Source organism: Serinus canaria, chromosome 1, assembly GCF_022539315.1.
Source record: "Serinus canaria isolate serCan28SL12 chromosome 1, serCan2020, whole genome shotgun sequence".
In the NCBI taxonomy this organism is placed as follows: Eukaryota; Metazoa; Chordata; class Aves; order Passeriformes; family Fringillidae; genus Serinus; species Serinus canaria.
Window position 1 is genome coordinate 28,779,799 of NC_066313.1, and position 22,091 is coordinate 28,801,889.

A 22,091-nucleotide genomic window follows, 5' to 3' on the forward strand; every position below is an offset into this window, starting at 1 on the left:
TGAGGGTGTGAGTAGGTTGGCTTTGAACTGTAGCACAGAGCAATGTGATACAGCTGGGGTGGGTTGCAGCTGTTCAATTTTCTCTTTGAACTGAAATATCTGTAGGGCAGAGGCAAGGTGAGGATTCCAGCTCTGCTTTCTGCCTGTGCTTTCCTCCTCTGTGAGGGAGCAGTGAGCTATGCAAATATACTGAATTTGTACAAAGCCTGGTCTCCATTTCAGGACTGAGACCTGCCTCGGGTGCTACAGACTCAGAAAGCCTGGGGACACTCTGACCACAAGGGTTCACAGTGAGCTCCAGCTGAGTGCCCATGCCAAGGGGTCATGGGACAATCCAGCCGGAGGCAAAACAATGGGACTTGGGCTGCAGCTGGCCCAGGGAGCAGGGGCAGTGCAGTGAACAGCAAACAGGCTGCTGGTTAGCAAAATAAAAGGCACATTTGTCTGGATGATGCTGGTCCATCCACAGGGGAGTAGGAGAGCAGTGAGGCTGGAGTCCAAAAGGACTTGGATTGGCTGGGGAACATCCTGGGTGGTACAACCCTGTGCCTGCAGCACTATAAATGCAGGAAAGAGGTGGAGGGAAGGAAACCTTGGGGCTTTGTGTCTGCTTCCCGGGAGAAACAGCACCAAGAGCAGGTGTCCTGGAGACTTTGGAAGGAGAGGAGCAGCACCCTACTGTCTCTCCTGACCAGCCCTCCCAAGGAAGCCACCCCTCTGGGGCTCTCCCATGAAAATGTGGACTCCCTTCCTCCTGAGCTGCCTGCTCTACACCCTGGGGATAGTGGCACAACCGTAAGTGCCATTTAAAAATCTAGAGATTGATAGTTGTGAATGCTGAGGGAGGGCCAAGGTAGCAGGGAGAGAGTGTGGGACCCTGTGAGTCACCTCCTGGAAGGAGTGTGGGGTGCAGAGCCTTGTTGTGAATGCAGGGCCCTCCTGAAGGTGGGAACCTCTCCCGTGGATATCGCTGCAGTACAAGAACTAGGTGAGCACTGGTGGTGGGAACAAGAGTGAGGGAGTGCAGTCTGAGGTGGGAGGAAGGGAAAGGTGTAGGACACTGTGAAGGGCAAATGAAAAGGGCTGCAAGGCAGGGGATGGATAAGCAGCAACCAGTCTGCTGTCAGGGTAGGTGAGGAGCCGTGTCAAAGCAAGAAGGGCAAATTCTGTTCTGTCACCTGAAAGTATTCGTCTTGTATTTATCTGAAATGAACTCTATACCTTCCATCCCCCTGTGCAAGGTTCTCACTCTGGCAATCTGTCCCAGTGTCTCCAGCAGAGCAGCACCTCCTAGCCTCAGAGAGATGGCAAACTCTCCTGTTTCCTCAGGCCAGCCTTTTAGTGCCAAGAGTGGGTGAGAGGCCTCCTGGGATGTGATGATATCTTGTTTCCCCACTGCAGGAGGTACCTGATCATCATTCCAGCTGCCCTGCCCTACCCCTCATCCCAGAGGGCATGCTTGGACCTTCGTGGGGTTGAAAAGCCTATTCGTGTGGCCTTAACCCTCGTGCACCCAGCTGGCAACCTCAGCCTCTACCGCAAGGTCGTCCGGAATGACTGGATCTTCGAGTGCACCAGATTTCAGGTCAGAGCCCTTCTTGGCAGGGACCCCTTGCTGGTAGCTCACAGCGTGCTCATTTGCCTCTCACCAAAGAAAGAGAGAATGAGGAAGACAGAAGATAACAGGGCGTGGAAAGGAGTGAATGCAAAATCAGGGGAGGGTTTAGTGGCAGCCCGGTGGCTTTGCTCCTTGTGTTTGTCTGTCTGCATGGCACTCTTCCTGTGGGATATCCTGGTGGCACACTGAGGAAAGGCTGCCTGGCCAGGCTGCAGAGGTCTGAGGAGGGTGGATAGCTTAGAAGCACCCAAATGGCAGTCGTGCAGCTCATTCTCTCCCCTGAGAAGGATGCAATGTCACAGCGTGTTGTTTGTGAATCTGTGAGGCAGAAGGGGTTAGACCTCTCATCTCAGACAGCTTCCCTCATGTCTGCTTCTTTCCAAGCTTGTCTTTCTGGGCTTGAAAGTGTACTGGAGGACTAGGAAAGACATGGGAGGGCGTACACACAAGCTCAGCATCAATCTTTCTTATTTGCCAAACTCATGATCCTTATTTTCTTAGTTTGCACTGATAATAAGATGGGATTCAGTCTCTGTGACCCTCACATTCTAGGAAACAGAATTCTCATCACCATAGACCTTTTCTTCACTTGAGTTAAGTCTTCTCCATCTTGCTCCATGCAGATTCTAACAGTGGTCCCGTGAAGAGTAAACAAAATTTCTGTGTCAGAACAGGCTCTTTTTTCTCTTGTCCAAGATCCATCCAGCTGCTAAGCCTTGTTCCCTGTGCTTCCACAGACACAGCCTTTGGCCACTGAGGGGACACCCCAGGCTGGCCTCCAGAGTAAGATGGCAAAGAGCCTGGCCTTGCAGTGCAGCTGAAGCCAGAAGAGCACTGCTCTGATGCCTGCTAACCTCGTGGCTCTCCTCTTTGTGTCCCAGGTGCCCCGACCTGCAGGCAGCCAGGAGGTGGCCACTGTGCACCTGCACATCTCCAATGGCCACTACTTCAGTGCAAGTGAAGAGAAAAAAGTCCTGATCCGCAGGGCTGGAACAGGCACCTTCATTCAGATGGATAAACCCATCTATCATCCAGGACAAACAGGTGAGCAATGCACAGAGCACCCTGACAGTGGCCCTGCCTTGACCCTCCCAGGCTTTGTTCCCAATTTCCTGACAGTGGAGCAGAGAGCACTTTGTGCTATGTGGCCTCCATGGGGACAGAGCTGCAGTGAGGGATCTCACGTTTTGGCAGCAGGAGGGGCCTGGGAGGGGAGGTCTGACATGCTCTAGGAGCAGAGCTGGCTTGGAGAAGGGAGCAGACCTGAACATGGTCTTCTTGGCCAGGGCCAGGTGGGACTGGTGTGCCCACACTGCAGACAAGGAAATGTAAGGGTAAGCCTGGCTGTAGCCCGTGGGAAAACCCCTGAATTGTGGAGCAGCTGTGCTGCTGCCACGAGCTTGGGGCAAGCAGAGGTGAGTGGGGCTGAGCAAAGGGTGCAGGGCAGGCATGGGGCTGCCACCAGGGCTGGGTGTGGGGCTGTGGTTCTGGGGTGAGACAAGTGCGGGGCAAGTCCATTCCCACGTGCACTCTCTCTGTAATGTGCTTTACTCCATTTTCTTCCTCCAGTGAAATTCAGGATTGTGACACTGACTGAAGATTTTGTTCCTGTTAACAGCAAGGTAAAGCTGTCTAAGTGGAGGCGAGGAACTCTCCAGGCTTATCAGACAAAGTTGTGTACAGACATCACCAGGCTCGAAGATCCCCTCCCACAACTCTGGAAAGCTCAGTGATTTGTGCAGTGTGTGGCACCTGAGGGTGGCAGGAGAGCCTGAAGCAAGCTGCAACATTTTGAGAAAAATTAATTAATTTGGGAAAGGATTCACAGGAAGTGATCATTAAAAAAAGGAGAGAAAACAGTATAACCAAATTATACTGACTGGCTGCTGGCAGCAGCTCATTGTCCCCATGGCAAGGGAGTGAGAAGTTGCCAGAGACTTACATATGTGGTGGCCAGGAAACTGCAAGGCTTGTGCCATCCTTCAGTAAGCAATTATATTTGCAGCCAGCAGCTATAGCCATTTCACTCCTCAGTCCTCAAGCAATTTAAGGAGAGCCAACAGGAATTCATGCCGTGACAATTTAAATACTGAAGGGCACACATTAGGGGAGTTGGACAAAATCCTTCCAGAGTAAAATAAAGGGAGAGATCCTTCCAGCTTCTTTATTGCTGCCTTAATTTCCTTTTTCTTGGGCTATTGGTAGGGTCCTAGGATCAAACACTCTTTTCTTCTCCACAAAGGGAAGGCATATATCTTATATTAATAAGATAATGAAGTATAAACAATACATTTGCTTCCATGCCTACAATTGGTTCATGTACATATTTGACTGTAAATGCTTGATGTCTATGTGTGAGTACAAACAAATTAACACTGTAACTGTTAATTATGCTGTGATGGAAATTCCAAGAGATTGTGTTTAGCCAAAGCTATTATGAAGGCTTGAGTGCACTGCAGTACTGAAGCTATAATATCTAGTTTGTAAAATAGATGAGTTGAAGTTAATATGGGTGCTGTTCACCAGCAGCTTAATCTGCACCTTTTTTTATTTCAGTGAAAACAGAGCTGCCTCTGATAACTTGTATGAAAGCTTAGAATGATGAATAATGTGAATTACATGTCAATTGCATGTTTACAGTCTGGTTACTCTGCCCAGCCCTGCTCCTGCCTCTTTATGCATTGTGATCCCAGATCAGAGGCTCTTCACCAATACAGCCTCCTGGATGATAGATGCAGTGATATAAGGACAAACAGAGAATTAATGGGCCTAGAAGGACTGAAGTGTGTCCTCCTGTGCCCTTACCCTGTTACTGTCAGCTGCAGTCAGCATTAATTCATAACTTCCAGCTTTACCTCCTATGCCAGGGATTTTAAAGGAAGATTTTCTGAGTATTCTTCCAATAAGTGATGCAGTTTTGCTAATTACTGGGATATATGTTACAAAACTGGGGCCATTTAACATTTGTGAACTTGGGATGATGGTATTTGAGAGTCTTCCTACTCTTCCCCATTTCATTAGAGCAAATTCTAGCTTTTGTGGTTGTCAGGGATCAAAAAGCAAACCTGAAGAATAGCATAGATTTTTACTATTCCTTACTATTTCAAAGCAGTTGTCCTGCTTTCAGTAGGATCAAGCTTCTCATCATAGTACAGGGGCTGGGTGGGTAAGAGAAATTTATATGCAGGTGGCTCTGTCAGGCCAGTTTTTGACTGTCTGTTTGCTGTCTGTTTTCTTTGCAGTACTCCATGGTGGAAATCCAGGTGGGTGTTCCAGACTCCTCAGGTGTTATGAGGAAAGGTATTTTAGTATGGATAGTACCTAGGATGCTGCCTTACTGGTTCAAGTTGCTTTTCTTAATCTCTATGCATGCACATTCTCTGTCCAAATGCTTCTTGTTAACAAGATTTGATGGTACAAATGGTTTGACTTCATTCATTTCTACATTCAGGAATGTAGGCCAGGCTTTGGCTAATATTTATAGTTCATCTTTACTGGACACTGGAGAGTCTAAATGTCAGAACTTTCCATACCTTCTTTTTCTATGGCTGTGCAGAGCAGAGTAAACCTGGGTGGGTCAGGTTCACCTCTTTTGGTACTCCAGCATCACCATCTGGGCTAAAACCAGCAGGAACCTGTGAAAGCCTCTGAATTGTCTGACATGCCTTTGAATCCAGTGGGCTCTGGACAGAAAACAGCCAGCATTGTTGATGGCTGCCTCTTCTTTCCTTCCCTTGCACCGCAGGACCCAAACCAAAACCGCATTGGCCGGTGGCTGGATGTGAGACCAAAACAGGGCATTGCAGATCTCTCTTTCCAGTTAGCTGATGAACTCTCCCTGGGGACTTACACCATCAGTGCCCAGTCCTTTAAGTCCAGCTCAGTGCAGTCCAGCACCTTTAAGGTGGAGGAACGTGGTAAGGAGAATGAAGAAAGGGATGGAAGAAGTTGCTTGTTTGTTGCTTGCCTGTCTGGATAACAATGTAAAGCCAAATGTTGAAAAATAGGATTTACTGCCTGAGAGATATGACTGAACACAAATTTATGGGCAATATAGAAATGAACACAAGGGAGATTGTGCTGGAGATTCCTGGAGAAGGTACCTTCTGGCAGATTGAGAATATGCTAAAGACCTCTGTAAGACTGGGGTGGGGGGGAGGGGATTCTTTCTTTGGTTTCCCTGTTTTAAATTAATGCTTGCTTTTACCTCATTAACATGTTCCTTCATGGGAACATACTCTTCCCTTTTGTGATCCTGTGCCCAGGTAGTCTTCTGCCCTTGAGTAACTCTGAGGTTTTTATTCCAGTGTTGCAAAAGTTTGATGTTTTCTTTGAGGGACCAGCTCAGATTTATGCTTCAGATAAAACCTTCCCACTGCAAGTGTGTGGCAGGTAAGGAGAATGTTCAGGGGAAAGGAAAGATTCTGTCAAAATTGTGTTATGTCTCCTCTCTTTTCAATCCATCAAAGAGAGGTGGCTCAAGAAGGGTCAAACAGAGCCATTCCTTTAGAAGAATGCCAAATAGTTCAAGAGTTAAGCTAATGGGTTCTTCCTTGGGGAAGAGGTACCTGAGCCACACATGAGAGAGAACATCCAGCTATAGGGAGACTTGCCCTGGGCCACAGATACCCTCTGGAAGATGTGTCTGTCCAGCATTGAAAGATCTCATGTGGGAAAACCACTTCCCAGATATGGGACAGATATGTGGAGGTAAAGGAGCAGGAGCTGGCATTTCTTGAGGAGTTTATGCCTTTCCCTCTCACTTACATGCTACTGAACTTATTACCTTAGAAGAAGTAGATAAATCTCTCTAGTTATGTGGTTATCAGCAAAAAGTGAGCAGATGAGGGTGGGAAGGAGGGCAGAACCTCTGACAGTGTAAACACAAAGAAGTGAGGACAATGAGCTCAAAAGTACTCAAAATCTGGTAACCTCATTTATATTTGGGGCTGCACTGTCTGGAGACTTTTGGTGTCTCTTTTGGTCTGACATAATTTCTTATTAATTGGGACAGTTACAATCAGGTTGTATGAGTCTGTAGTAGTAAATAGTGCACACCACTCTACATCACCAGGATGGGTCAGAGATGTCATCTTCTTACTGATACAGTCAGGAGCATTGCTCCAAAGGGCAAGTCAGAGAGGAGTTGAAGCAAGACAAGGCAGCAAAGCAGGCAGAGGAAATACCTAAATGTCTAAATCAGCAGGGCAGGGCTGATGATGGAAGCAAGAACCCTGACCATGAGATAAGCACAGAGTGAGGCAAGTCTGAGGTCACTCTGTGGGTCTATTACTACAAATTGCTGTCTGCAGGAACACCCATTTCTGCTGCTTTACCCCTCAAAGTAACATCTTCACAGAGTGGATAAATCAGGTCCACTCTCTGTGTCTGTCTGCAATTCCAGGACAGCAAGTGCCCAGAAGTGGGAGAGTTCCAGAGGGTGTGGGTCTGCTCCTGTCTGTTTCTGCATCTATTCCTTTGTCCCTGCATCTGTTGGATGCCAGACCACACTGTTGCACTCCCAAAGTACTCAAAGTGCTTTATTTTAATTTGTGCCTGCCTGCTTGCCAGCGGCAGTAAGGCCTTCGTCACAAAAGGCACCTGTGTGGAGTGATGTGTAGGACAGAGCAGGCAGTGCCTCTGCCCAGCAGCTCCTCTGGTCTTCTCCCTGCAGGTACAGTTTTGGGAAAGCGGTGCGAGGGACTGTGCACGTGACTCTGTGCCAGAAAGCAAGGAGGTGGCCCCAGAATGCCAGCAGGGACATCTGCAGGGAATACAGCGGTCCCGTGAGTAAAACCCTGGAAGGTACATGGGCACTAAAGAAGCACCACAGAGGATGCAGTGCCAAGGGCTGAGTGAACTGCTCAGAGCAGTCTGACCTTGAATGAACTGAACTGCTCCAATCTGACCTTGAACGTTTCCGGGAATGAAGCATCCACCACCTCCCTGGGGAACATGTTCCAGTGTTTTATGAGTTCTGCATTATTATTTGTTGTGGTCGATAGTTATGACAGAATGACTAATCCCTTGTACTTCTGGCCCCTTCCCTTCTCCCTAGCCCCAAATAATACCTGTCACTCCCCATTGCAGACGGCAAGCAATGGGTGTTTCACCCCTTCTGTCAGCACATCAATCTTCAATCTGACTCCCAGTGAGGAAGACAATAAACTTTATGCAGAAGCCTCTCTCCTGGAGATGGGCACAGGTACCCAGGGGCTCAGCAGGGAAAGTACAGGGGCAAGAGGAACCACTCTGGGGGTTTGAGGATTAGAGAGGGCGCACATCCCCCTCTCCTCCTCCCTGCTGCTGGGATCGTCGTGGGACATGGAGAGTGACTCTGCCAGCAGCAGGAGGATGAGGAGAGGCTGGGAGCTGGATGAGTGGTGTGGGTCCATGAGGCTACAAAGAGGATTGCAGACAGGTTAAATGAGGTTCTTCAAGGTTCTCCAAACCTTGAAGAGCAGCCTCCAAACCTTGAAGAATGCTGGTGTTGGGAAGAAAGTTACAGACACTGCTAAGAGGGGTTGGGAATAACAAAGTGATATTAAACTACAGTGCAGTAGTCATCTCTGGTACTGATCCCGCTTCCCTTGCACTCTGCATTCCAACAGGGGTGCAGGTCAACACCTCCAGCCAAATCCTCATCTCCAGGACAGCTGCAAGGGCAGTATTTGAGACACCCAATGAATATTACATCCCTGGAGTACCGTACAGGGGGAAGGTGATTTTCTTCCCTTGCTTTTTTTGCTCCCTGTCATCTGCCAAGGAATAGGACATCTGGTAAATCCCGCTGACCCAAAGCATTTCCTGCTCCTCAGACAGAGTACTTTACCTTGCACTGTGTCTCATTGGTTGTCAGTGTAGCTGCACTTGCTGCATTTCAGGTTCCCTCTGGTGTTTGTACCTCCAGTGTCTGCTGAGAGCAATGAGTCGTGTCTCAGCAGGGATGTCTAGCTGTAGGCTAGGAGAGAAACTCCTCCTGTTCTAGCTGCACACAGACAGACTTGAACCACGCTCAATTTCACATTAGAGATGAGGGAGTTGTGCAATTCTCCTGTCTTCCTGGGGCCAGACTGAAGTCTGTAGGTGACCTACACAGGAAGGTCTATGCTTTCAGAGATGGGAAGGTTTTGGGTGTGACATTGGAAGAAATATCTGACTTTGCCTTTCCTACCTCACCCTGCTGTCACCAGATTAAGGTTCAGGATCACTATGGCACTGGTATGAAGAACAGGAAAGTTTATCTTGTGATAAGGTTCATGAGGCGTCGGTTTATCAAAACGTACATCACAGATGACAGTGGAATAGCATCGTTCAACCTCGACACTACTGCCTGGAACAGCTCATCAGTCTCTCTGGAGGTAAATGCCACCTCTGCATGTGGGACAGTGAGAGTCCTTGAGCTCTACCTGTGCTCCCCCCTCCTGCCCTGCAGCCCCCCTGCCAGCTCAGGCCTGGGCTCAGCACACAGCTCTGCACAGAGCCAGCTGGAGGGCACCAAGCCAACAGCCTTTCCCAAACCAAGCTGATGACAGCCTAACAAAGCACTGGAGCATGAACTCTCCATTTCTGTGTGTCTCTGTGCCCTTTCAGGGAAGGTTCACACTGGAGGAGTTCATGCGCACTCCTCGAAGGTCTGACTTCACTTACACCAACGCTTACCATCACCTGCAGCCCTTCCACGTCACAACCAAGAGCTTCCTGGACATACACCCACCCATGGAAACACTGCCTTGTGGGCTGAAGCACAATGTCCAGGTGACCTTCACACTCAGTAGGGATGACCTGGGAGAAGACACCAGCCGTATAAGTTTTGCATATTATGTGAGTAAGGGTAGTAGACAACCTGGGGGGAAAGGCTGCACTGACAGGACCAGACCTCAAGGAAAAGCTGAGGATATAATTTAGGTCATCCCTGGAGGGATGACAGCTAAACCTTGTTCTCAGGGGACTGGGCAAATGCTACACATGGTGGGGCTTGGCCTGGCCACACTGTGATCCTGGTGCTGGGGCTCCAGTCACCTCCATGGATAGGAGGAGGATTCTGTCTTTGTAGCCGGTCATCCCCTTAGCCACTGCCAAGGCTGCAGCTGGAAGTTTCTTCTCCCTTTAAAACTGGTTGGGTATCCCTTTTTCACTCTGGTTATCAAACAGCTGCTCAGTGTATTTTGGTCTGTTCTGGAGGCCAGCCTACTTGAGGAGAAACACTTTAGTTATCACTCACCAATCTGCAGTGAACACACTACCCATCCATGGTCCTCACTGGTCCTCACTAGACCAAAGACTCCTTTGTCCTAGCTGCAAATCAAGTCTGGGATTGGATTGAGCCCACAGTTAATTTGGGGGGCTTTATTTTGCTTTTGAGAGGAAGATACAGAGAGGTAAGTGTGGATGCACTCTGGTAGCAAACAGCAGTCTGCTCATCCCATGTCCTTCCTCCTGCAGGTCACTGGCAAGTCTGGAATTGCTGTCAGGGGGCAGAGGAATATCCAGATTGGGAAACTGAACAGTAAGTCATGGCAGAGAAGTGGAAGTTGGTTTCTAGGTTGGACATGAGAATTGCCAGAGTTTCTCCCAAGTTCCCTCAATCTGTAGGTCTGGAGCAATCAGCAAACAGGACAGAGGGAGGCTGAAGAAGCAATTGTGTCAAATGTGGGAGAGGACAAAAAGACAGAATGAAAGAATGATGGGAAGAGAGACTGGGAGGTTGTAGGGGAAGATGGAATACATAGGGTCAGAGAATGGAGGGAGAGGGCAGACAGTGCAGCAGCACGAATTGGTTTGACGTTTTGAGATTACATAGCACAAAAAGAAGAAGGGCAGATGGAGGTGTCAGTGGGCCTATGGTGAAAATATTCTGCCTTTCCTTCTTCAGTGCTGAAAGGCTCATTCTCCATCCCTTTGACCTTCACTGCCGACCTGTCCCCATCACCTTCCTTAGTGGTGTACGCCATCTTCCCCAACGGAGGGGTCACAGCAGACAGCATCCGTTTGGATGTTGCCTTGTGCTTCCAAAACCAGGTGAGACTCACCTCTATGGCTGGGGGAGAGCTGATGAGCAGGAGTCAAGATGCCTGAAGGAAAGAGACTCTCAGATCCTTTCAAGAAAGAACTAGGCAGAAGAGATGGAAGGTGAATCTGCAGCACAGTGCCCAGGGACCAGGAAAACTTCAGCAGTGACTTCCGATAGCAGTGTCTGAGCAGGGGAGATTTAGGGTAGTCTTCCTTTTTCTGCCTGTGCCATCTGTCTGTCATCCTCCTCACACCTCTTTCTTTTTCATATTCCTTTCCTGGTGTGCTGCTCCAGGTCAAGGTGGGATTCACAGGTAAAGAAGCCCAGGCAGGGTCAGCAGTGCAGCTGCAGCTGCAGGCAGCACCTGGCTCCCTGTGTGCAATCCAGGCAGTGGATGAAAACATGTTCTCCACCAGACCAGACCGTGAGCTGACCAGCCAAATGGTGAGTGTCTGTGTGACCAGGCAAAACCTTGGGAGTGATGGATGAGCTGGGCGAGGCAGGCAGGGGCTGCGGCAAGGGGAGCTGGAGGCCAATGTATGGGGAGGTCTCTGTGTGAAGGAGAAAGCAGGGCCTGCCTAGGAAGAAGGACAGGAACTGATGTGCATGCTGGGAGAGGATGGAGTAAAACATCTGGAGGTATCTGCTCCTTGCCCAATTCTTCCCTGCCTGTGAGTTTGCCTAGGTCTATGGTTTGTTCCCTGCTGCCTACCAACGTGGATACCCTGCCCAAGTAGAAGAGCATTCAGATCGCTGTGCACAGCCTCAGTCCTTGTTGTCTCTGCCACGAGGGAGGCCACAACATTCCTTTCAGCCTGACATCTTCAACCTCTTCCGGGTAATCACCTCAAAATGTTTCCAAGAGCTGTTGCAATTATGAGCATCAGAACTATTTTCTCCCCAAGCAGTCTGAGAGGGCTTTTCGTCCTCCAGACAGACCCTGCTGTCTGCCCTGACTAAGCTGTGTTATCTCAAAAGATGTACAACCCCACTGAGTAGTAATATCCATATTTCCCTCCACATGTGCACAAAGCAAGGTGATGAAGTCCTGGACCATCAAACTCCATTTTTTTTACCTGAATGGGAATGAAGAATGAGTTCCTGGGCTGTGTATTGTTTGTCTACGGTATTGGAGAAAAGAGAGACAGGGAGCAATCCCAAGCATTAGACCATGGGTTGTTGCCATGGCTTAGTTGTTAGCTACTCTTTGCCACTATTTTGGGCAGGTCCCAGGCAGACCTCTTGGTGTCTTTAGGGCAGATCTCCCTCATGCCTCCCTCAGCACTGTGTCTGCTTGGGCCAGTGCTGCTCTGGGCTGCCTGGGCACTGGGTTGTCTCTGTTGTTCCAGAGTAATTTGAAGAGCAGCAGTCAGTCTTTCCCAGTCACAGATGCTTTTCTGCCTCCCCTGCCCTCCCTCTTTTCCTAATAGAACATGGGACTGAAAGTCTTCTCAAACCTTGTAATCAAGAAGCCCTCTCAGTGCTCTCGTCGCATGGATAGGAAGCCAGTCATAGGTGAGCTGCACTTTGAGCCTACCTGGGACATGAGATCTTTGGGGTTTGGTGGTGGTGGATATGTCTCTCTTAGGAGTACCAGGTGCTGCTGCCACAGTCCACCAGACTCAGTTGGAGTGACCCAGTCCCCATAAAAAAGGGCTCTGAAGAATGTCACTACTGGAACGCTCCCTGACCCTAAAGGATGACACTCCCTTTCCTCACAGACAAACCCAAGCAGGGCCCAAGATCTGTTTCGCAGTGTCTATTCCCATTCCTCAGGCTGTTCGGAGACCCAGCTTCTGTCCCCATTTGTAGCCACAGAGACAGCCTCATGTTCTTCCTCTGTGTCTCAGTTTGCACTTGATAACTGTACTAAGCAGGCTCACATACCTTCCTGTATTTAAACTATTGCTTGCTGTGGAATGTGAGCTTTGTGCAGCAAGCAAACAGTTCTGTTACTCACAGAATTATAGACGTGTTGGTTAAAATAGCTCTCTGGAGGTTCTCAGTCTCTTAAGCAAAATCTCTGGGTCAGGTCAGGAAAAGGCTTTGTCTAAACAAGTCTTAGAAACCTTGCAATCAGCTCACTGCAAGCTGCTTCTCCTGCTGTCACTATCTTTTCCCTTCATTTCTTGTCTCTCCCATGAAATCAGTCCAGTCCCTTGTACTTTCCTCTGCCAGACTCTCCTATGTCTCTCTTACTGCTTGCTTTGCCTCCAGCCCCACTGCTAGACTGTCTATGGTTGGCAGGATTCACCTCTCCCACTCTGGTGGGACTCCTTACTCTTTCCTTCAGGGGTGCCTTCTACAGAAGACCAAAGAACCAATGAGGAACAACCCCAATTTACGACTCACAGAAGATCTGACCACTATTTCCCTGAAACTTGGATCTGGAATGTGTACTCTGTTGGGTAAGTGATTCCTGAATTTACAAATGGACAGAAGGATGACCATATTCTGTAGAGACTTGGCTGCCTCGAGTTTGTGTAAAAGAGGTGCAAAGAGACCTCTGCATGCAAATTATGTGGCACTTCCCTGCATTTGTAGAGTGTCAGACTAGAAGACTTTGAGGTGCAGAACTAAGTGTACACAGATTTAAGGAACAGGAGTACATTTCCAGACCAAACCACCACGAGTGTACAGAGCTGGAATGCTTGGGCAGTGTCTAGCTCAGAAGAAGGACATAAAGCCTTTACTGATGCATTTAAAGTGGGTTTATGGCTCTAGGGAAAAAATTGCTGAGAAATGCTGTGAGCTACTGGAGCAAAAGTCATTGGCCATACAGCAGATGTTGATCCAAGCATGAGGACCTGTGTCACCTCCCTCAGCAGGGCCATGAGCACTCCTCATTGCACCTCCTTCCCTCTCCCCTAGCAGATGAATCTCTCCATGCAAGTTCTCTCTTCCTCTCAGCTCCAACGGCAGCAGGAATGTCTCACTCACAGCACCTGCTGCTGCTGCAGAGTGGAAAGTCAAGATGTTCTGCTTGGCTGGGAGGGGATTTGGCCTTGCCCCAGCCACGAGCCTCAGAACAGTTCAGCCCTTCTTTGTGGATGTGACGCTGCCGTATTCCGTCATCCGTGGAGAGACCTTCCTGATGAAAGCCACTGTCTTCAGCTACCTGCAGCAGTGCATGCAGGTGTGTCACTGTGTGGGACAGGCCTACTCTGCCCTCCCGTTTTAGAGCTCATGGTGCCCAGCCATCTCACCTGAGTTGCCCAGTCACTCACCTGCATCTGTCATTCCCACAGATCCAGGTGGCCCTGGCTAAATCCTCAGACTTCCAGGTGGAGCCATGTCAGACTTGCAGGGACAAGGAGTGTCTGTGTGCAGAGGAGTCCAAGACCTTCATGTGGAATGTGACAGCAGTCCAACTGGGTATGGCAGCAAAAAGGGACTGGTGATAGGGAACCCTAAAACCGAAGTGAAAGAGTGTGGGAGGTCCAGAGAAGTTGGCAGAGCCAGGTCTCCTCTGAATTCTGGACTCTGTCCTTAATGGTGCAACCATGCAATCCATTATGTTTGCTTCCCTTCTCTCTTCTTAGACAGACTCACCAGAGAGGGCAGGAACTCCTGAAGAGAGGGCTGTGGCACCAGCTGGGGAAGAGGAGGCTGCATGGATGGGGGTGGGGGAATTTTGTATTGCTGGTCCTGTGCTTCATATGCAATGGAAGGGCATGCTGGGGTCCAAGGGCTGCTGGACCCTCTGTAGTTCAAGTCATACTGCAGTGCAGTGAAGTCACTGCTGGTGAGATGTTATTTTCTCATGCTCAGGGTGTCTGAACAAGCTGCCAGCACTGGCTGGCTCACCTTTACTGGCCAAACCACCGAGGCCAGGAAGACCAACAACCCAAAGCACCTCAGGCCACTATTGCTTGAAGAAAGTTCACTCCATTTGGCCGCAGGTATAAGAAAAGGACTCTGTTGCATTGATTTGCTAGGGACTCTGAACATCTCAGTGAGGATGGAAGTACTGGACCCCACGTCACGGTGTGGGGGCAGGAAGCCCTTGCCAGCTGCTGTGAGGGGGAGGCACACACTGACCAAACACTTGCTGGTCCAGGTCAGTATGAGAACAGCCTCATTTCTGTCTGTGATATCCCTGCCCAAGGGAGAAGGCAGACTGAACTGGGCTAAATAGTTTTATCACCTCAGTTTTTGGCCAGCAACAGTATGCCAAAGCTGTGGTTTAGCTCACTTTATTTCTCCCAGGACCTAGCCAAGCCTATTCTTGCAGTACTCTTTCTTGAGCTGCATTCCCATGGCTGTGTTCTCCCTGTACCTTTCCCTGCTTTTCATGCTGTACCTGAGCTTTTGTATGTGCTCACTGGCCAGAGAGCCCTGTCCCTCAGGCTGACTCTTGATCCTTTGAGCAGTGAAGCAGGCAGACCTGCCAAAAAGGAGGAGGGTGGAGTCCCTGACCTCTGAATTCAGGCTTGAACTTTCTCTGAAATGTTGGTGTCATTTGGGAATTTTATGTGTATTTTTGTTTCTCCATGTCCATGTGCATGCTCATGCCCTGGCAGCCAGAGGGTGTGTTAATGGAGAAGTCCTACAGCTTCCTTCTGTGCCCAAGAGGAGGTATGTGCCTGAGACGAGGTATGTGCACAGCCTCAATGGGTTCTGCAGCCTGAAATAAACACACTGAAAGTGTAGAACTAAACTGTGGGAGGTCTCATGACAGAATGTTTTGAAATTATTTTTCACAGAGGAAATTTCACTTCCTATCAGCCATGAATGAATAAGAAATATTACTCCCACATGTGTTGTCCTACATGAATTTGCTGCAGAGTATAAGTGGCAAAATCCCGCTCTGTAGTCTCCTTCCCACAGTGCAACCCTTGGATGTTCCTGGGGCTTGGTAGTGACCAGTGAGAGGTGCTCCAACCCTCTCACCCCATCCCTGCAGCATTGACATCTCGCCAGGGTGTCCTCCCTTGAGTTATGTCCAGCTGTGACTCTTGTGAGCCTTCTGAAGTGCAACGAATTGAGCTGAAGTGAAGCTTGGGGGGCCCTTGGCCCCACCAGCAGCTCTCACCTATGGCCTAACCTGAAAAGATTCCAGGCACTACACTGGGTGCAATGACCAGGAGAGTGGGTGTGAGCGGGATGTAGGCAGTGTCCCACTTAGCTGGGCCAGTCTTGTCTCTCCAGTTAGGGGCTTTTGGCTTGGTTTTTCATGCTACACCTTTTATCCTGCTGTTATCAGGAAACGTGGCTGAAGAACCCGTGTCCCTTCGCCTCCCTGACAATGTAGTCAAGGCATCAGCCAGGGCTTCCATTTCCATCACAGGTAAGTGACTCTGCTGTGGGCTCACAGACTGCTGGTCTGTGTCAGAGCAAGGCTTAATGTGGTGTCAGAGGATCAACTGGACATGAAACTGCCCAGAAGAGAGGATGCTGTGTTTCTATTCCCTGTAAACACTAGGCTTTCAGATTTTTTGCTTTCATGGAAGAGTAATCTGCACAGGAGAATAATCCTTCTTTTCCTAGCTAGGACATTGGAGCAGAGACTTTGGACCTTGGCTATTTCTGTGTAGATACAAATAGTAAAGCTCAAAACCATACCACGGCAGAAGCTCCTGGAGAGAAGAAATCTTTTTCAGCATTATAAAGTTGCAAAGGAACACTCTGGAGAGGGTACTGGGAATGGCCATACCTACCATTAAACACATCTATTTGTTTTGCAGGCCAGAACTGGTGCCAGGCCAGGCCTGGCATAAGTAGCCATGAATACTGTGCAACAGAACCCCAACAGAGGAAAAACACAAGGCTTTTCTGACTGGCTGAAGGATGTATGGGCACCTTCACACCATCTGACTGGCACCCCTGCTGGCTTCCTCACATTTTGATGCTTGACATATGGCTGGGTAGAACAGGGCTGGCTAAAGACCTGGCATTCCAACCTTTCCCTGAGGGCTGTTACATTTACTTATGTCTATATGACACAGGCTGAGCAGGTGCAGCTCTGCTGACAGCCTTTTACAAACACTATTTGTTATAGCTGGAGCTCTTCATAACGCAAAAGCTGATAAGGGGAACTTATCTCCAGGGACTCCATAGAGTTGTCACGCTGCCAAGCTGGAAAGAGGCAAAACAGTGACCACTCTCCATCTTGCACTCAGTTGTTTACTCCTCTTTCCTTTCTCCATGCTTTCCCCCTGCAGAGATAAAGCACTGTTACCCCCTGCCTGGCTGAAAAGGCACCGTGAACAATATTTACACTTTCCTTGTTTTTTACATGCTTGGATAGGTGACCTCATGGGGATGGCACTGCAGAACCTGGACCACCTGGTGCAGCTGCCCCACGGCTGTGGGGAGCAGAACATGGTGCTGTTTGCCCCCGTTGTCTATGTGCTGCAGTACCTGGAGAAGACAAGGCAGCTGAGCCCTGAGATCAAGGACAGGGCAACGGGATTCCTGTGCAATGGTGAGTGCAGGAGAGCCACCCTGCCCCTCTGCCTTCCCCTGTGTCCTTGACACCAGTAACTCTTGCCCTTGCACCCACTCTGCCAGCACTGTCCCCTCTGTGTTACTGTGGCCGTATCAATCACTGTTCCCATCTCCCCAGGGTATCAGACACAACTTCTGTACAAGCACAGAGATGGCTCCTACAGCTTCTTTGGGCAGAAGGATGGAGAAGGAAACACTTGGTAAGCACTGCAAACATTCCTCACTTCTGATTTTTCCTGTCTGGATCAGAGCAGTTCATGGATCTGAGAAAACTGACAAGATGTTCATTCTTGGGGATGGAGACAGCAGGAACTCTCTGACAGAGAGAGTCTGAGGCACTTGAGCCACTAGGAAAAGCAGTCAGGCAGGGCAGCAGAGTTTCTGGGAAAGTGGAACAGCAAAGATGTGGTCCCGGGGAATGAAAGGTCTTTTTTTTTTTTTGTCTTTATGCCCCTGCTGTTGGCCCATAGACAACATCAGGTCATGCTACTGGTGACCTGGCAGCCAAGAGGCGTGCACATGTCTGGAGAAAAATCAGGTGAGAGCGATAAAAAATCCTCTTAGTGAGTGGAGAGGAGCTGCTTTGGCACAGCTTACACCCATAGTTCTTGGCAAAGATGAATGGAGACAGGAAGGGAGGAAGAAAAGGGGGAATTCCAGATTGTCTCAGTAATTTGGAGTAGATGAAGTGGAACAGGTAAAAGTAGAAGCAGTGGGAGGGTTTTCACCTGTGAAATTACTGGCTAAAGCACTAAGTAGTATGTAAGTAATATATCTATGGAGACAGCGGCAGGGAGAGGAGCCGCTGGAGTGAGTCTGTTTCCACTTTTAGATTGATTTTCTTTATGAAAATTCTCTTTTTTGCACCCCCACTATGTCACTAGTTCAGGGACAAGCACCAGGAGACCTCTGACTGTCTCTTTGCCTTCTGTTTTTTGTTTGCCTCTTTTTCTTACAACTCATCCTCTTCCTAGGTTGACAGCTTTTGTACTCAAGAATTTTGGCCAAGCCAGAAAATACATCCACATAGATGACAAGAACATCCAGGATGCCCTGCGCTGGCTAGAGCAAAACCAGCTCCCCAGTGGCTGCTTTGCCACCAAAGGGAACTTTTTTCACTCCTCCCTAAAGGTAATGGTGGGCCAGGGCAGGCAGCACTGCTGGGGAATGACTGGAGAGATTTTTGACAGCAGAAGGTTGTGGGATCCCCAAGGATCCTAAGAAAGTAATTCTGCAACCTGTGCAAGCCCTAAAGAGAGGGAAAACATGAGAGGAATGCTTTTCCTTCTGAGGAGTGGGCCCTCCTAACACGCTGTAAGAGTGAAAGATGTGTTCTCCTCACAGGGCAGCATGGATGATGAAGTCTCTCTGGGGGCCTATGTCGCTGCAGCACTGCTGGAGATGGGTCTGCCCCTGCAGGTGAGCACACTCTGCTCCCTCCTGCTCCCCTGGGCACCACCACAGGGGTATGCCAGCTTGTGATTCTGGTCTTCTCCAGGCCATGAACTGGGAGGGAGCTTCTGGGAATGAGTCAATGTTTGGTCAAACGATGAAGTCATTCCTCAGAAGAGCCAGTGTTGTGAAACCGGCCTGATGCAGTAGTGCTTGGTGGCAATGGCTCCCAGTGCACACCAGGGCTGCACTGCCTGTTTTCTGAAGACAGTCTGTAAATTAATGGGTTTCTCTGGAGCTACATTGGGAAGACATAGTGTGGCTCCCTGGAAGGAGTTCCCCAGCCCCCTGTTTCACCCCTGTCAGAGTTTGGCACGTGTCTCCTCCCAACACAGAGCAAGCTGATGCAGACTACTCTCCGCTGCCTGCAGAAGGTGGTTCACAACATCACCAACATCTACACAGAAGCCTTGCTGGCCTATGCCTTTGCCCTGGCTGGGGACTATGAGACAACCCAGGAGCTGCTGTACAAACTCGAGGAACAGGCCATCAAATCAGGTGCTGCCTGCTGGGATTCTGGACCAATGTGTGCCCAGCTACAGCAGTTGAAAATTATATATGTATTTATAGATGCTCCTTGTATTTGTGCAGTAACTGCATTGTGTGGCTGAAAATACAATAAGGTATTTCACAAACTGTGAGAATGACTTAGAAATAGTTTCCTCAGACTGCAGGATTTCAAGATCCCTTTGAGGGAGGAGGTAGGAGTCTGTCAGCTAAAACAAGGTGAAGCCTTGGAGAATAAATTCAATAAAGCAATTTTGCCCTGAGTATAGGGAATCCGCTGAAGGAGCCTTGAAAGCACTGTGGGGTTTGTTTCCTCTGAAACCCAAATAATGTCCTCCTTAAATACCCTTCATAATCCTTTTCTTTCTGCAGGAGGCCAAATCCACTGGAGCCCCAAGCCAAGCTCTCCAGCCTCCACAGACTTCTGGCCTGGCACTCAGTCCGTGGACATAGAGCTGACAGCCTACGTGCTCCTGGCGTACCTGTCCAAGCCACGGGTGCACGCCGGCGACATGACAACTGCAGCTGCCATTGCGGCGTGGCTGACAAGGCAGCAAAATGCCTACGGGGGTTTTGCCTCCACCCAGGTAACCAGCAGCTCCTCGTGGATCCTTTTGTAGCCTAGGCTGGCAGCACAAGTCCTCTTGGGGAATTCTGTTCCAAGCCGGCGCCGTTACGGCTGGTGCTTTCAGAGGAGCCTGTCTGTCCCTCCCCAGGACACTGCTGTTGCCTTGCAAGCCTTAGCGAAGTACGCAGCCAGGGCGTTCAGCACATCGGGCCCGGCCCTGGTGAGGGTGCGATCCCAGAGGGCCTTCGGGAAGGCATTCCAGGTGAGCCGGCAGAGGCGGCTGCTGGTGCAGCAGGCAGCGCTGGTGGAGATCCCGGGGCAGCTCCTGCTGCAGGCCCAGGGCAGCGGCTGCGTCTTGGCTCAGGTGAGCGCCTGGGATGCGCGTGGGGAGAGGAGGACTCTGCCTCTTTTCTCCTGCACGAGATCATGCCTGGCCTGTGTTTCCTGCTCCTGGCCCTGATCCTGCAGACAGTGCTGAGGTACCACGAGCTTTCCCCACGGACTCCCGTGACCTTCACGCTGCGTGTCAGCACGGAGCTGAACAACTGCAGCCAGGGGAACCCGCGCCTCCTCACCGCCCGCCTCCTCGCCAGGTGACTCCGAGGGCTGCTTCCTCCTCCAGCAGGATGGAGTGAGCTTGGGGACAGCAGCCAGGAAGATCTGAGGGTCTGAGGGAGAGACCTGGCCCTTGGGGTGAACAGGACAGAGGGAGAATCGGACAGGTGGAAGGCCTGGAGGGGGAAGGTGCTGGCTAACTCCTGTGAGAGGGAGCAGTGGCTGCCATGCCCCCAGTCCCAGATGGGACACCTGGCTCAGGGCATGGTGGTGGAGGGAAGAGGGGCTGGGAGGGCACTGTCCTCACAGAGTCAGACCCTCTGTCTGCTTCTTCTTCTCCTACAGCTACATCGGGAGCAGAGTCACATCCAACATGGTGATCATAGAGGTCTCCCTGCTCTCTGGATTCATCATGACTTCCAGATCCAGAATGTTGGTAAGAACTTTGGAATAAGAAAACTCAGCTGTGGTAAATGGATCATGCCTGCTTACTCCTGTTGAGAATTGTTCATTTCAGGCCAGACAGTAGCTAAATTTGCAGGGGCCCTTTGCTGTTGCAATTGCACCAAAACCTCTTGCTTTCCTGCAGCCCCCACAAGGCAAGATCAGAGGTGGTTCAGCTTCTCCCACTGGCAGTATTTGGACTTGGGCCAGGAACAAAGTGTACTGCTGGGTGTGCAGACACCAGGATTTGTTTCTCAGAAAGTCTAAGATGGGATTTCTCAGAGATACTCTAGCTCTAGCTAAAAAGATTCTTTTGTTTTCCAGTTAAATCATAAATTAAATCACAGCCCCCATGCAGGTCTTTAAAAGCAGTTGAACACTCAGTGAGATGAAATAAGAACCTCTACTGGTGCCTGCACCCATTTGCTCACCAACATACCAGTCATATGTACTACCCACACAGCCTTTGGTCCCCAGAGGGGGAGATTCCTCTGCCCTGGGCAGGGTCAGTCTGCTTCACACATGAGATGCTCACCAGGGATGTCCAAGAAAGACTAGCAAAGATATAACCACTGAAAAATGCACAGTTCCACGCAGAGTCCAGCTCGATACCTTCCCTCCATAAAACACTGGCTCCCTCAGGTCAGGAATCCCTAAGGAAAATGCCCACAAATTTAATTGTATTATTGTTTCCTATCCTAGCTGGAGAACAGAACCATTGTTAAGAAAATAGAAGTGAAAGCTAATGTGGTCTACATTTATCTGGAGAAGGTAAGTGAGAACAAAAGCATTTGGTGAGAGCAAAAGGTCCGAGGACAAGGAGCTGTGTGAGAAGCCTGAGGCTGGTCTAGGTAAGAAAAGAGCACTGGTAGAATTGGGGGCAGAAGAAGTTTGCCCAATTTCATTGTCATTGGATTAGAATATTCCTACACAATATTGTGTGCTATTCCTCACACAGTACTCCATTTTAAAATCCAGAATCTCTAATGGATTGGAGAAATGCAGTGCAGGAAAACATTCAAATCAGGGAAGATGAAGATGCTGTCCCTTCTTTCTCCCCTTCCTTGCTAATTTCCTTCCATCTCCACTAGCTCAATGATGAATCTCAGACTTTCACCCTGCAACTGGAACAAGTAATTCAGGTGAAGAACCTGAAACCAGCCAGCATCAAAATCTATGATTACTACCAGCCAGGTGGGTTGCAGATTTCCTACTATGTGGGGGTGGGGAGCTGGGTTCCTGATTCTCTGGCTGGGAAGAGACATGCAGCCTTCTCCGTGTGCATCCATGTGTAATCACCTCCCTCCTTTCCTTCTGCAGAGGAGCGAGCCTTGGCTGAATACAGTGCTGGCTGTAGTTGAGGTAGGCAGCAGGGTCCTGTGTGACACCAACAGTGGCATCAGGAAATGGTGGGTCTTGGGCAGGAAACATGGAATATAAGCAAAGACAGGAAAGGGCATGGTAAGCAGTGGGGAACATGTACC

At 49.6% G+C, this 22,091-nt stretch overlaps 1 protein-coding gene across 1 annotated transcript; it reads left to right on the plus strand.

The window, feature by feature from the left end:
* Positions 1-736: 736 nt before the first annotated feature.
* On the plus strand, positions 737-21,968 carry LOC103827205 (alpha-2-macroglobulin-like protein 1). Its single transcript, XM_030235087.2, is given in 34 exon segments — positions 737-795; positions 1,402-1,585; positions 2,500-2,662; positions 3,188-3,240; positions 4,861-4,881; positions 5,364-5,535; positions 5,926-6,010; positions 7,293-7,404; positions 7,709-7,823; positions 8,230-8,339; positions 8,812-8,979; positions 10,064-10,145; positions 10,437-10,639; positions 10,926-11,075; positions 11,317-11,469; positions 12,062-12,146; positions 12,925-13,039; positions 13,542-13,767; positions 13,880-14,006; positions 14,570-14,691; positions 15,155-15,209; positions 15,838-15,921; positions 16,882-17,058; positions 17,200-17,281; positions 18,056-18,212; positions 18,426-18,500; positions 18,869-19,031; positions 19,413-19,627; positions 19,757-19,972; positions 20,077-20,201; positions 20,509-20,599; positions 21,310-21,378; positions 21,699-21,801; positions 21,928-21,968. Coding segments are annotated over 34 exon segments (4,158 nt in total).
* The last annotated feature ends 123 nt before the right edge of the window (positions 21,969-22,091 follow it).